This window comes from Oncorhynchus gorbuscha, linkage group LG26 (genome assembly GCF_021184085.1).
Source record: "Oncorhynchus gorbuscha isolate QuinsamMale2020 ecotype Even-year linkage group LG26, OgorEven_v1.0, whole genome shotgun sequence".
Taxonomy (NCBI): Eukaryota; Metazoa; Chordata; class Actinopteri; order Salmoniformes; family Salmonidae; genus Oncorhynchus; species Oncorhynchus gorbuscha.
Genome location: NC_060198.1, coordinates 9,766,372 through 9,779,636, shown reverse-complemented (window position 1 = coordinate 9,779,636; position 13,265 = coordinate 9,766,372). Strand labels below are relative to the sequence as shown.

The 13,265-nt window shown below is 40.4% G+C and overlaps 1 protein-coding gene across 1 annotated transcript; it reads right to left on the bottom strand.

The window, feature by feature from the left end:
• Nucleotides 1-424: 424 nt before the first annotated feature.
• Nucleotides 425-10,877, bottom strand: LOC124016010 (CD276 antigen homolog). Its single transcript, XM_046331527.1, has 7 exons — nucleotides 10,732-10,877; nucleotides 8,795-8,877; nucleotides 8,274-8,603; nucleotides 7,049-7,369; nucleotides 5,320-5,445; nucleotides 3,354-3,401; nucleotides 425-2,863 (listed from the first exon to the last, which is right to left on the bottom strand). The coding sequence occupies exons 2-7, from the start codon at nucleotides 8,865-8,867 to the stop codon at nucleotides 2,820-2,822; spliced, it is 942 nt and encodes a 313-aa protein (XP_046187483.1). The 5' UTR covers nucleotides 8,868-8,877; nucleotides 10,732-10,877; the 3' UTR covers nucleotides 425-2,819.
• Between the last annotated feature and the right edge of the window lie 2,388 nt (nucleotides 10,878-13,265).

Here is a 13,265-nt window from a genome sequence, read left to right as displayed (position 1 = left end):
AATTATGTGACTTCTGAAGGTAATTGGTTGCACCAGACCATATTTCGTTGCTTCATAGCAAAGGGAGAAATACATACAGTATGCACGCACCACTTTTCCCCCCAAAAATCGTCTTTTTTTTAACAAGTTATTTTTTAAATTTCACTTCACCAATTTGGACTATTTTGTGTATGTAAATGACATGAAATCCAAATCAAATTCATTTATATTACAGGTTGTAATGTAACAAAATAGGAAAAACGCCAAAGGGGGGAAACTTTTGCAAGGTACTGTATATAAAACATCATTCTGAAGAAGAAAAAAACATTTCCTTTGTGCAGTAAATATATACATTTTCCTCACAATGTGTTTACTGCTTTTCCTTCCTTAAAACGTATTAAAACAGTTTAGATCTTAGAACATAAAAGAATGCAGATTAGCCACCCCATGAATAATGCTTTTTTATTTGTTTAAAGATGGTAGTATTTAAAAACAACAAGTGAAAGTATTTACAAAACGTTCAGTGTAAACACATTTCTCACTGTCCTATATTTAATGAACAGTATCAAGGTGCAGGATCTGAACAGGAATTTTACAGTGCAAAATATACCCGGACATAATATACAATAGATTATTTACATGTTATCTCTGGACAAAGTAAAAAAAGCTTTAATCTCAATGATTTATTCATAACAAACAAAGTCACATATAAAAACATACCAAATGTAGCAATAACAAAGTCTGTTATATGGGGTTAGATGCAGAGCAGGCCTCAAGCAGGCATATCTATGTGCTGAAAACAGGAAGTTGTCTTTAAAAAAAAAACATATTAACAAATCACTTGATAATCACTTCATATATAGACAGGATTCCTCTCTCATCTTGACCTCTTACACTACGAAATAACTTGTCTTGTTTTTTGTTTGAATTGGGAAATAATCATAACTTGACGCACAAACATCTCAAGCCACCAATAGTAGATCAGAGCCAAAATCAACAACAACACAAATAGATCAAAGTCCAGCCTTCTGTGGAAGAGCCCTGACTAGGTCCATGCTGACTGGCATAGAAATAGGTTCATCATATCTGTATCTACAGTGACAACTGCCAAGTGTGCACTTAAGTAAGAAGGGACGGACACTGTCGAGGAGTTGGAAGGAATTGTGGGAGGTGTAGTCTTGTTGTGGACAGCGTTCACCTCAAGTTGCCACAATACGACAACAGATTTCTCAAGTCCATTTGCAATGCCATCAACAGCAACATAACAGCAGTAAAAAAATCATGGGAACTGATACAATCATTATGTAAATAGAAGACAATTGCTGCCCCACAAAACGTTTTCTAAATGTTTTTCCACATTTTTCATAATCAACCACCAGGTGAAAAAAGGAAGTACAAATCAAAAGAAACTCCTGCGGCAGAACTGTTGAAGCAACAGGCTGGCTGTTGGTAACAAGGTTGGGTTAATGTTACAATACGTTCCAGAGGTGACACGAAGTCAAGTCAAAGGTTGAATTCAAAATGGCTCCCTAATTTCTTCTAGTCAAAAGTGATGTACTATTTATATTTAGCCTAGCATTTCTTCACATACACATTGGAGCAGAATTAAAGTAGAGTATCTACCAGAACCGTCTTTTCAGAGGCCAAAACAGTTTACTTCATATTTTTTGGAAAAGTGCTTTGTACGCGCAGAAACAAACAACACGGCAACATTGTCAGTCACCTGATTGTCTGAAGGACAAGTGGAGAAACAAGTTCATGTCAAGCCTGGCATGTTTTCTTCAAAAGTATGATAATTACAAAAAAATGTGAAGACTGCAAATTAAACGCAAGAAGCCCAAAAATATATCATGTTTGACTAGAACAGAATAATTTAAAACCTTGCTTACATTTCTATATGATCATGTGTCTCTCTATTCTGCAATACTTGGGAACAGACTTCTTAAATTAAAATAACTTGGAGCTGATTTCCTAGTGTTTTTGTAGTTCATTTATGAAAACTTGGGTGGGTGGGGGGGGGGGGGGGGGTAAACCAATTTGGCCCGAGGACCGCCAGTTGGGGAACCCTGCTGTACAGAACCAATCATGTTAGGCTTTTAAACATAGACTGTTAAAGTCATCAACCACAGTGTTTAAGGGCTAGTATCTATATAAATATAGACCTGAATTTTCCACCAGCAGATGGCGCAAGACAAGAAGGAAGGAGTAAGAGGAAGGCCACAAACAAATCCTCTGTGGTTGGAGCAACAGGCTGGCTTTTGGTTGTAAGAGTGGTTGTTGTACAGTCTTGCGAAACCCTCTTTCAGAAGGGAAACCAGTTTTACTACATGTTTTCAGAAAAGTGCTGTGTTCAAATTGAATGTTCGCACAACCTTAGTATAGAACCGTGTGTAAAGTTATAGTGATTAGATGGTCTGGTGTTACAGTACAGTAATAACAACCACTATGGTCAAATCTACAGTATAGGAAACGTGGAATGTTAAACCATGCACCTTGTAGTACAGTGTGTACATTGATTAGATTACCTGGTATTACAGTATACCAATGTTCTGCAGTGGTAGAATCTAGAGCATTATGACACCATGCCAACCCTGTATAGAAACATTGATATATAGGGCAGTTACATATCATTTGTAATCAACCACAGACCTTAAAGGCTGCCATCATCAGTAGATTATGAAGAAACAGATGCCTCAATCAGAATCACCTGAGTGCCAAAGTGACTGTCATCGGACACTTAACAGGAAACAGTCCATCAAAAGACAGTGATGGTGACAAGCCCCTTATTGATCGTCAAGGAAACAGTCCCTTCCAGAGACTGCCAGTTAACAAATCATTTACTAGAGACTGTCACGCTGGTCCTGTGGACTGTCACTGTTTAGACCTGGACAGAGGGAGGGAGGGAGGGAGGGAGGGAGGGAGGGAGGGAGGGAGGGAGGGAGGGAGGGAGGGAGGGAGGGAGGGAGGGAGGGAGGGAGGGAGGGAGGGAGGGAGGGAGGGAGGGAGTGAAAGAAAAAGAGAACCGATAGACAGACAGAGAAGGTGAGAGAGAGAGAGAGAGAGAGAGAGAGAGAGAGAGAGAGAGAGAGAGAGAGAGAGAGAGAGAGAGAGAGAGAGAGAGAGAGAGAGAGAGAGAGAGAGAGAGAGAGAGAGAATAATGTTACACAATAATAGAAAGTAAAAACAGGAGAGACTTATCACTAATCATTACAAGGAGCACAAGCAGCATGTAAACAACAATAAAAAATAATGTCCCCTAAGAAACCTTGATGCAGAATAGAAAATACAATGTATTTTAGACAGATCTATTCATTGTACATGTACAATATAAATATAGATATATTATTTGTAGATTGAACACATGGACACAGTACCTTCTGCCTCAACATCTCCATCATGCCTGGTATCTGGTTGGTGGTCACCTAAAAAAGAAAAAGGCTAAGTCAGAATATGATCTGTGACATGTTGTGGAGGAATGTCATCTAACATTTAAATCTCCAGAGGAACATTGCCTCCTTCATAGTTCAGTGAAATTAAGAATCGGGCAGAAAGAGAAAAGTTAGTCAAGATAGCAAATCTTCCCTCACAGTGCAGATAGGCCCATATTTCACCCAGCATTACATAATAGTATGACCCAAATACATAATCTCCCTTCACTACAGCCATGCAGCTAAACTAACAAAATGAGTACAGGGGAGAGTCAATTGTTAAGATTTCCCCATTGAAACAATGCAAAATTGTCGCTAACTGGTTTGGTAAACAATTAGTAATCACCCGGACTCCATTTTATAATCCACTTGTGACGGATGAAACACTTCCCTTTGACCTACATTCAATCACCATAATAGTCATGTTTAATAGGAAAGCTAAGACCGATACTGTGTGTACAGCATATCAGATATTACACAGGGACAAATACAGGGACGGACTGGGACAAGAAACCAGGCCCATTCCTGGACAGATACTGTATGTACAGCATATCAGATATTACACAGGGACAGATACAGGGACGGACTGGGACAAGAAACCAGGCCCATTCCTGGACAGATACTGTATGTACAGCATATCAGATATTACACAGGGACAGATACCGGGACGGACTGGGACAAGAAACCAGGCCCATTCCTGCCCTGTACTTATAGGACAGGTATCATATGTACAGCATATCAGACATAAGGGCGCAATGTAAACAAAGTATCTCCCTCTGAAGCAACACTAAAGAGGAACTGATGGAGGATGAACAATAAATAGCCTACTAGTGTAGTTTAATGCTTAATCCATTAATAGATAATAGTATTATTATAATATTATACACTGAGTATACAAAACATCACGGACACCTGCTCTTTCCATGACATAGACTGACCAGGTGAATCCAGGTGAAAGCTATGATCCCTTATTGATGTCACCTGTTAAATCCACTTCAACCGTTGTAGATGAAGGGGAGGACACACGTTTTAAGGAGGGTTTAAGCCTTGATACAATTGAGACATGGATTGTGTATGTCTGCCATTCAGAGGGTGGATGGGCAAGACAAAAGATTTAAGTGCCTTTGAACGGGGTATGATAGTAGGTCCCAGGCGCAATTGTAGAACTGCAACACTACTGAGTTTTTCTACGCTCAACAGTTTCCTGTGTGTATCAAGAACGGTTCCCCACCCGAAGGACAACCAGCCAATTTGACACAACTGTGGGAAGCATTGGAGTCTACATGGGCCAGCATCCCTGTATAATGCTATCGACACCTTGTAGAGTTCATCCCCTGACAAATTGAGGATGTCCTGAGGGCAAAAGGGGTTTGCAACTTAATAAGAAGAAGGTGTTCCTAATGTCAGGTATACTCAGTGTATATTATAATAGTAATATGGATTGGATTAAGTATTAACTATACTGCTATTCGTGGTTAATAACATGCCACTGATTTGACTACTCTAAATGATTGGCTGAGTTACCAGATAACATTACAGGTTGTGTAATACCCCCTGCAAAGACAAAACTGGATGGCTGCCAGAGCATGTAGGCTTGGCAGAGGCAGGACCACTGTATTATTGACTATGTTTCGTTGATTCCATGTGTAACTCTGTGTTGTTGTATGTGTCTAATTGCTACGCTTTATCTTGGCCAGGTCACAGTTGTAAATGAGAACTTGTTCTCGACTAGCCTACCTGGTTAAATAAAGGTGAAATAAATAAACAGGTTCATCTAGCACTAAGCTAGCATGAAAAACATATACATGATCAGATACATGATCAAAGCTCCATGTAATGATATTTGTTAACGGAGTTATACACAGACGACAGTCTCTACTGTATGAGTATGTATGACAATTCATGTACTTACGTTGGGCGGAGCGCCTCTTAAATATCAGCAGCGCAGCAAGGAGTCCAATGACCAGAGATCCTATGACTACAACCGGGGCTAGCCAGTGGGTGGTGGAATCAGAATCCAAATGGTCAGCGTTTATTTCTGGACATACAAAATGGACATGAAATTGGGAGTTACAAAATAAATAGGCAATTCATATGAAGTCAAGAGAAAAAGGTTAGTTGTGCTTGGGTCAAAGTCAGTGTCAGGGCGTTTCACACACACAGACTTGAGCTCTGTTCAAATCTGCATGCATCTTAATAACCTTTTACTGCAGTGGGCTAAATCAAGGTCACACAGAGAGATTGTTAGTCTAAAACAAATCTTGAAGACTGAAATTCAACAAAACCTTTTGACATAGAAACACCGGATATGTTAAAAATATATTTAAAAAAAAATCTTTATTGCTTTTGAAATTCTGAAAAATATTCATAATCATTTCACCCATGAGGCCAAAGAGGGCACTTTTGGTCATTGACAGCAGGAAATGTCTACTTTACTTCTCATTGCTAAGAACAATTAGTTTTGGCATTAGATGGATCCTTTGTCTTGAAAAATCCCCAGCCAGGCTAAAAAACAACAGCTGGAGGACCGCAGAGCAGAAAGAATATTCAAAATGGCTGCCAGAGATGAGAAACACAACTGCAGAGACAGAATGTTCTGGTAAGAAGGTATTATGATGACTGCACTGAATCGTGACAAGAGGGAGCATTAGAGACAGATTGGAGACTATGAGCTCTAATTTGCAACTGGCGCAGGTAGTTACAACTCCACTATCATTACTTCCCTCTCTATAGACCTATTGGATCAGATCAACCTAGTCATTTCCTATAGGCTCATCAGATGACAAGTAGACTGGGTTAAGCAAACATCGAAGAGCTTCTGGATTCCTCTTGAAACACGCACGAATAGAGCTTGCCGGCTTGTAATCCTAAAACCCGCAAAGTAGTTATTCGTGGTTCGTTCCTATGGCGAAAATTCATGGGGGAAAAATACGGTTTTGAGATAAACGCCGAAAATAAGGTCTGAGGTTAACACAGGTTTAGGAGATCTTATACATTTTGTTCTATGAGATAATATCAGTCAGGTTAACATGACCTTTATGAATTATGAGGCCTTTATGTGCTTTATTAAATGACATAAAGGCTTCAAAATTCACAAAAAGTTATGTTAACTGATGAAGATTTATCTCGTAGAACTAAACGTTTAAAATCTCCTAAGCCTATGTTTACCACAGACCTTATTTTTGGCCTTTATCCAAAAACCCTAGAGAAACTCATTTTCCCCATAGGCTTTGTCCAACAAACCATTGGGGGAGTTAGTGCCTACAAAAATATGCCATTACTATTGTTATCTGTTGTTTCTTCCCCAAACCAACACAAGCATTTTCCTTTTTCCAGTTTCAAGGAAGATGTTCAGTCAGATTGAGGAGCATTTTCCGGCCTGACCTACTCCACTCCTCAGTGTCATGTTGTTCTCTCATTATCAGGCTGACTTTTATTGTGCTCGCACATGATAAAGACGTCGTAAAAAAGGCCTATACTAATAAATGTAGACTAGATTGAGGCTGAAATGTCCTACAATTATCAGGGTCAGGACGAGGGAATACGAGAGACTGGCATGTTTTGGACTTGACTCGGCTTTTGCAAAGGGTGACATCACCAACATATTCATGCCCATAGGTAGCAGCCATGGCAGCACGTACCTGAGACTCGCGGAGCTAACTGGATCACAAATGATGCCACCCCCTCCTCGGCACCATTGCTATTGAGCACTTTGCACGTGTAGTTTGAGTAACTGGATGTAGCCTTCTGCACTGTGAATTGACTGGAGAGGCTGAACAGTCCATCGTCAGTCTCTTTGGCCACCAGTTCAGCCCTGTGCGTCCAATTGTAGCCATCCTGGTCAAACCACCAGATCAACCCTGTCTGTTGCCCGCCTGTAGAGTTGCAGAAAATGGTCACATCTGTGTTCTCTTTGATGTTGGTCTCAGGGATGGAGCTCATGGTTGGAGTCTTGTACTTAGCTGGAAGAGAGAGAGAATTCTATCATACATGTGGGTGATATTTGCGACACCAGTAGTTATACAACGTCAGTGGGTAAACATCGTTAAAACAGACTTTGCACCTTTTCAACGTCCATCCGAGGGTTACAACTTGGAATGAGATTACTGGAGGAGTGATTTCTAATGAACTGGAAAGACATTTCTTTTGTCTCTAACACACGTTCTAATGTAGTCTGTGTACACAAGGCCTATTGTGTAAACACTGGTTGCATGTCCTGGGTAGAATGACATTATGGAGGCTAGTTGTGGACATTCCCACTGGTACTACTCTGTGCCATTTGAGCACTGTCATTCTGAAACAGAAAGTATGTCTGGCTCCTGCCGTGCTGTACTGTCCAATCACACACACACACAAAAATAGATCTGAACTCCCCCTGAACATATTCCAGAACAGACATCCTTTCCAAACAACAACTTTGTATCATAACAGTATGTGTGTGTGTGTGTGTGTGTGTGTGTGTGTGTGTGTGTGTGTGTGTGTGTGTGTGTGTGTGTGTGTGTGTGTGTGTGTGTGTGTGTGTGTGTGTGTGTGTGTGTGTGTGTGTGTGTGTGTGTGTGTGTGTGTGTGTGTGTGTGTGTGTGTGTGTGCGCGTGCGCGTGCGCGTGTGTGCGCGTGCGCGTGTGTGACAACAACGGAAGTTGAATAGAACTTAATTTCAACACATTTCGGCATATCGGCATCGTAACATCCTGATGAAGGCCATGAGCTGAGACACATTTAAAAAGCTGTTGTATTCTATTCTTATATTGACCTCCAAGAGAGGCTGAAAATCTGTTTAGTTTTCTCCTTTCATGAACCTGTGCTGAAAGGTGCTTATCTTTTTATAATCACACTTGGTTGAACTGTAGACAGTACAGGACTCACGTGTGACACTGAGGCTGGTTGTAGCTGTATCATCACCACGGTCTGTGGTCACCATGCATTCATACACCCCCTTGTCGGCCATCTTGGTCTTTGTCAACAACAAGGACACATTCATATTATCCTTGTTCCAGGATGGCTCAGCAAATTTAAATCCAGGGGTTGGGTGAAATTCCTCTTGATTGTATTCCAACAAAAGAGTGTCAGCTTCCACCCTCTTCCAGGTCACAATCACGATGGTCACGTTCTCAACAGCTTTGACATTACACTGCAGCAATGACTGCTGACCATAAATCCCATGGTATTCTTCATTACACTCCAGTTTGATAAATTCTGTGAGTAAAATATCATGACAGAGACAAATTGACAATAATACAAGACAGAATTACTGGTATAGTAATCAGTTTTATCATAATGTGACCAATCTTATCGAACTTTTAGTAAACAATCAGCTGAAAATAATAAATACATTTTTGTATATAACATTCTATAACCATTATTATGGCATTCATGGCACAACTTACTCTCAGAGGAATTTCCAGCTCTGATACAGGCTAAATGGATCGCAAAAAACAGGAAGGTGGTAGCTAAGGTCATCTTTGAATTCCTGAGTGGGAAGAGAGAAATGTACAATGACTTGTCACAGCAGTATGAGGTGTTCGGTTTGAATTCTCAGAGTAACTGAACTCGACCCCCTTCATCACTAATCCACGACTCTCCCCCCTTATTAATGTCTGCCACATATGATTGTTTTCTCTACACTCAGTACATTCCCAGCTTCATTGCACCCACCATACACCTCCCTCCTACAGATAACCATTCACTTCTGGTGTCGACCCTCTAAACCTAAGCCTCAATATTTCAATAGGATACCTGATAATTAACCCTATCCCAAGTTCAGGAGTTAGAACCCAGAATCCATCAGAGGTAAGTCTATAGACTGCCTGTCACTCACAAAGTGCCTCTGGACTGTTCTCCGAAAATAAAAAATAAAACAGTGGCTAACAGGAACAAATCCAATTTGACTAAAAGTAAAGTGTTGAATAGGTCTTAACTTAGTACATTGTGAATGAAGGCCTAACATAAGCAACACCGTCCACTGTCCCCTATTTAGCTATCTACTGGTCACCTCCCATCTGGACTGTCAACATGTCTGTTTCAACTATTTCTTTATCCGAGAAATGCAACAAAATGTGAAAATTATACAAATAGACAAAAGAGCATAACACTCACTGAAGGAAACACATTCTATTATTAAGGAAACAAGTGTGTGGGAGATGACAGTACTGTTAAATTCATTCAAGTGGCCACTAAAGCTGTTGGAGTTATTCTCCCCCATAAAATCCTCAGTGTTTCTAGAGCCAATGCAGCCGAACAATGCCCAAAGGACTAAACAGCTGCAATGGGAGAATAAGGGCATTTTTTTGGGCTCCCTAGTGAGGGATTCTGGAGGGACCTTTAATTGAAAGATGCATGAAATAGGCCTACAGATGCAAAAATGTATGCAATAATCAAGGGACAAATGTGCAATACCCCCCTCTTCAATTTGTTATTTAGTACACTAGTTGTCGTAGAATCCCATTACACTTCACTTTAGGGGAAGTAAATGAGAAGGAAGTTCTGCCAGTACAATTTAGCCCATGAACTTAGCACTTAACTTGATTGTGGTTTGAAGCCAAAAACAAACAAACAAACACTTCCATATAGTATACATGTAGAGAAAGCTCCAAAATGTTTGATAAACAAAATTAAACATAACCTGCTTGGAAATTCAGCACTCAGACCTTTCACTGGGCAAATATACATAGTTTTGCGATGCAAATAGACACCCACTGGCAGTGGGCACACACTGGTTGAAACAACGTTGTTTCCACGTCATTTAAATGAAATGATGTTGAACCAACATTGACGTTGAATTGAAGTCTGTACTCTAATGGGCATTCTGAGTCTTTTCGGGGTGCCGGCTCATTTGGCTCTGTTCACTTAAAAGAGAAGGCTCATTGGGTTCCCAAACGGTTCTTCTCTCAAAATGTTTAAAAATGTACATAGAACCATGAAAGAAAATGCTAATCTTCAACGTAAAGCTCAAATGAAAACTATCATTTTTTCAGATCGTGAAATGCGCGTTCAGAAAAATGTTACCTGGCCAAATATGGAATATTACGGGTTTTTTTAACACACAGCAAACATGAGCATTGGACCCGATTCACACGCTCTCCCCTTTATTTGTTGTTTTTGCAGTGAGGATTCACCCTCTTTAGATCATTATTTTGTAACTCATCTGCATTAAATTTGAGCTCAAAAATCAATAATAGCAGTATGCAAATCATGGAGCCAATTGGCCGGCTCTTTTTTTAATCGGTAAACGCACACTTGTAAAGCAATATGGTCAACAATTAATCAACTTTAAATAATATAAAGAGAAGCTAGGCTAGAGACACGGAAAACGTTAATATCTTACCGCACAAATGCTTCAGGTTGTTACAGTGTGGAAGGTTAGAGTGAATCTGATTTCAAGTTTACACTGACAGGCTGTCTAAACTTTCTGTTTCGAATTGACGCATTGGTCGTTTTATGGTCACTGCAGTACGCAAGCCTCTCAACAGCGGCAAGGTGACCGTTCAGGAGAGGGTTGGTCCTTATACCTTAGTGAATTTATATAAAATATCCTAAATAACAAATGATTAAACATTCAAACAAAGGTCTGTTTTAGACATTTTAATAATTTGTCAAATGTACAGGACCACTTAGGGTTAGGTGCCTTGCTCAAGAGATGTTAGACACAGTTGGCTCAGGATTTCGAACCAGCAACATTTCGGTTACTAGCCCAACGCGCTTAACCACTTGGCTACCTGCCTAGACCCAGTTCCTTTGCTTTTCTCATGTGAAAATAAATGTGCCCCACAAGTTATCGTTTGTTTGTGCATATATGCCTCCGCACACGCAGGACTTCTACTTTGACACGAAGAAAGCAGAGAGGAGGTAGGTCTAACAGGCAAGGGGATAGCATCGTCACGTCGGGACTAGGGGACCTCATGGACTAGCAGAACTCATGGACGGGGGGGGCTTCAATTATTTAATTTAACAAATGGCGGATGGACAGCATTAAATTAACTTTGTCATCATAGGACCGATGGGTGATTGTGTAGCCCTACAGTTGGAGAATACTGTTCTAGAGGCAATTCATCCAAACACTGGTTGACTTTTGAATTTTCTGTAAAGGTCAGAAATGTAGTGTGTTAACATTGTTGTTTCACGTGCAGGAGCTGCATAAACTTGGTTATAAAACCCATCCTCCTCATTGGGAAGGAGACCAGGAAGGGTATTGAGCAGCCTTGGCTCCAGATCAAGTGGGCCTACACAAATACGTTTTTTAAACGCAAATCATGCTTGTAAAAAAAGTACAATTATTTGTAAAGGACTATAGGTTGATGATTTACTGGTATGTGGATAAGTCATTTAAACTACATTTTATTCAACCATTTTTTTTTAAATGAAAGTGGTTGCCTTAGTCACTCAGTCATGTATTGTAATTAATGTATCTGTTTCTGTGATGAAATGAACATTTCTTCAACATTGAATATCACTGTCACAGCTTGTCACATGTCTGAGAGAGACTTACATGGCTATCAAAATGTCACGCCAGGGTAAACCTACACGAAACACAGCCCTTATTTTAAGTGTTTCTAAAAATCCACTGTGGGAAAAAAGGATTTGTGGAAAACGATTGGAACCTTTTCCCTTCTTGACCGCTAGGTTTTATGGACACCTCCACTGTTGGGCTCTATGGGGCTGAATGGCACAACGAAACAACAAGACGCCACGCGCTCCAACGTGTCCATCATAGAGCGGGCTACAGAAGAAACATCAAAGAAGATCGATAATCTGTCATAAACTGTCAATCAACTACACAAAACTGCGAGCGAGAACAAGGAAAAGATAACAAGGAAAAGATAACGTCCCTAAGAGAATGAGTTGAAGAAAATGCAATCCAAAAATAATGAGCTGTGTGAGAATGTAGCTGCACTTCAAAGGAACTCTCTCGCAGGTGGAATCTGAAAATCCAAGGTGTAAAAGAGGTAGAGGGAGAGGATATTAGAGAGGTAGTCATTAATATCCCGGGAAAAGTGGCTCCGTGCATCAAAGACAGCCTAAGAGACATGATTGATGTGGTACATCGACGGCGAAACGAAGATCTGATGGACCCCCTCGCAATATCATCATGCGCTTAACTGTGCACCATTACAGGGACATCATATGGAAAATGGCCTAGGGGAACACGTTTCTGGACGAGAAGAAGCTCGGCATCAAAGAAGCTCTTATACCGCAGGATCAGGCTGCCGGAGAGAAACTGTGGCCGCTTATACAGAAGGCGCGACAAGAGGGAAAGAAGGCGGGGTTCAAGGGCCCACACGCGTTTATCGAAGGAAGAATGATTACTGGGTAACCAAATTGGAACAGTGAGTACTACCATGAGTACAGTTAATGTAATGCCACGAATAAACATACCGTTCGAACTACAACTGATGAACACTTGCCAAAGAAAAGGAAGTAAATAGATGTGTTATTCTGTTAACCATCGCTGCCTCAGCTGAGCGTAGTTTTCCGTCGGATTAATCCTCTCAAGGTTCACTGTTTGTTTTATTGTTCACATTAATACTTGTTATCTAATTTGTGTTCTTTCTTTTTTAATGCAGGAGTTCGTGTTCAATTCACTCAATATCGTTAGTCTGAATGCTAGGGGTTTGAGAAATCCTACAAAAAAGGAAAGCTTTATTTCTATACTGTAAACGCAGTGACTCAGATTTTGTCCTTCTTCAGGAAACTCATTCGGGTGAAAGTGATTTGAAATTTTGGAAAGCACATTGGGGAGATTTGGCCTATTTCAGTCATGGGTCAAATCATTCTGCTGGTGTTTTGACACTTATTCACAAGTTTGAAGGTGACATTCTAGAATCCACATCTTCACAAGACGGCAGATGGGTCATAGTAACT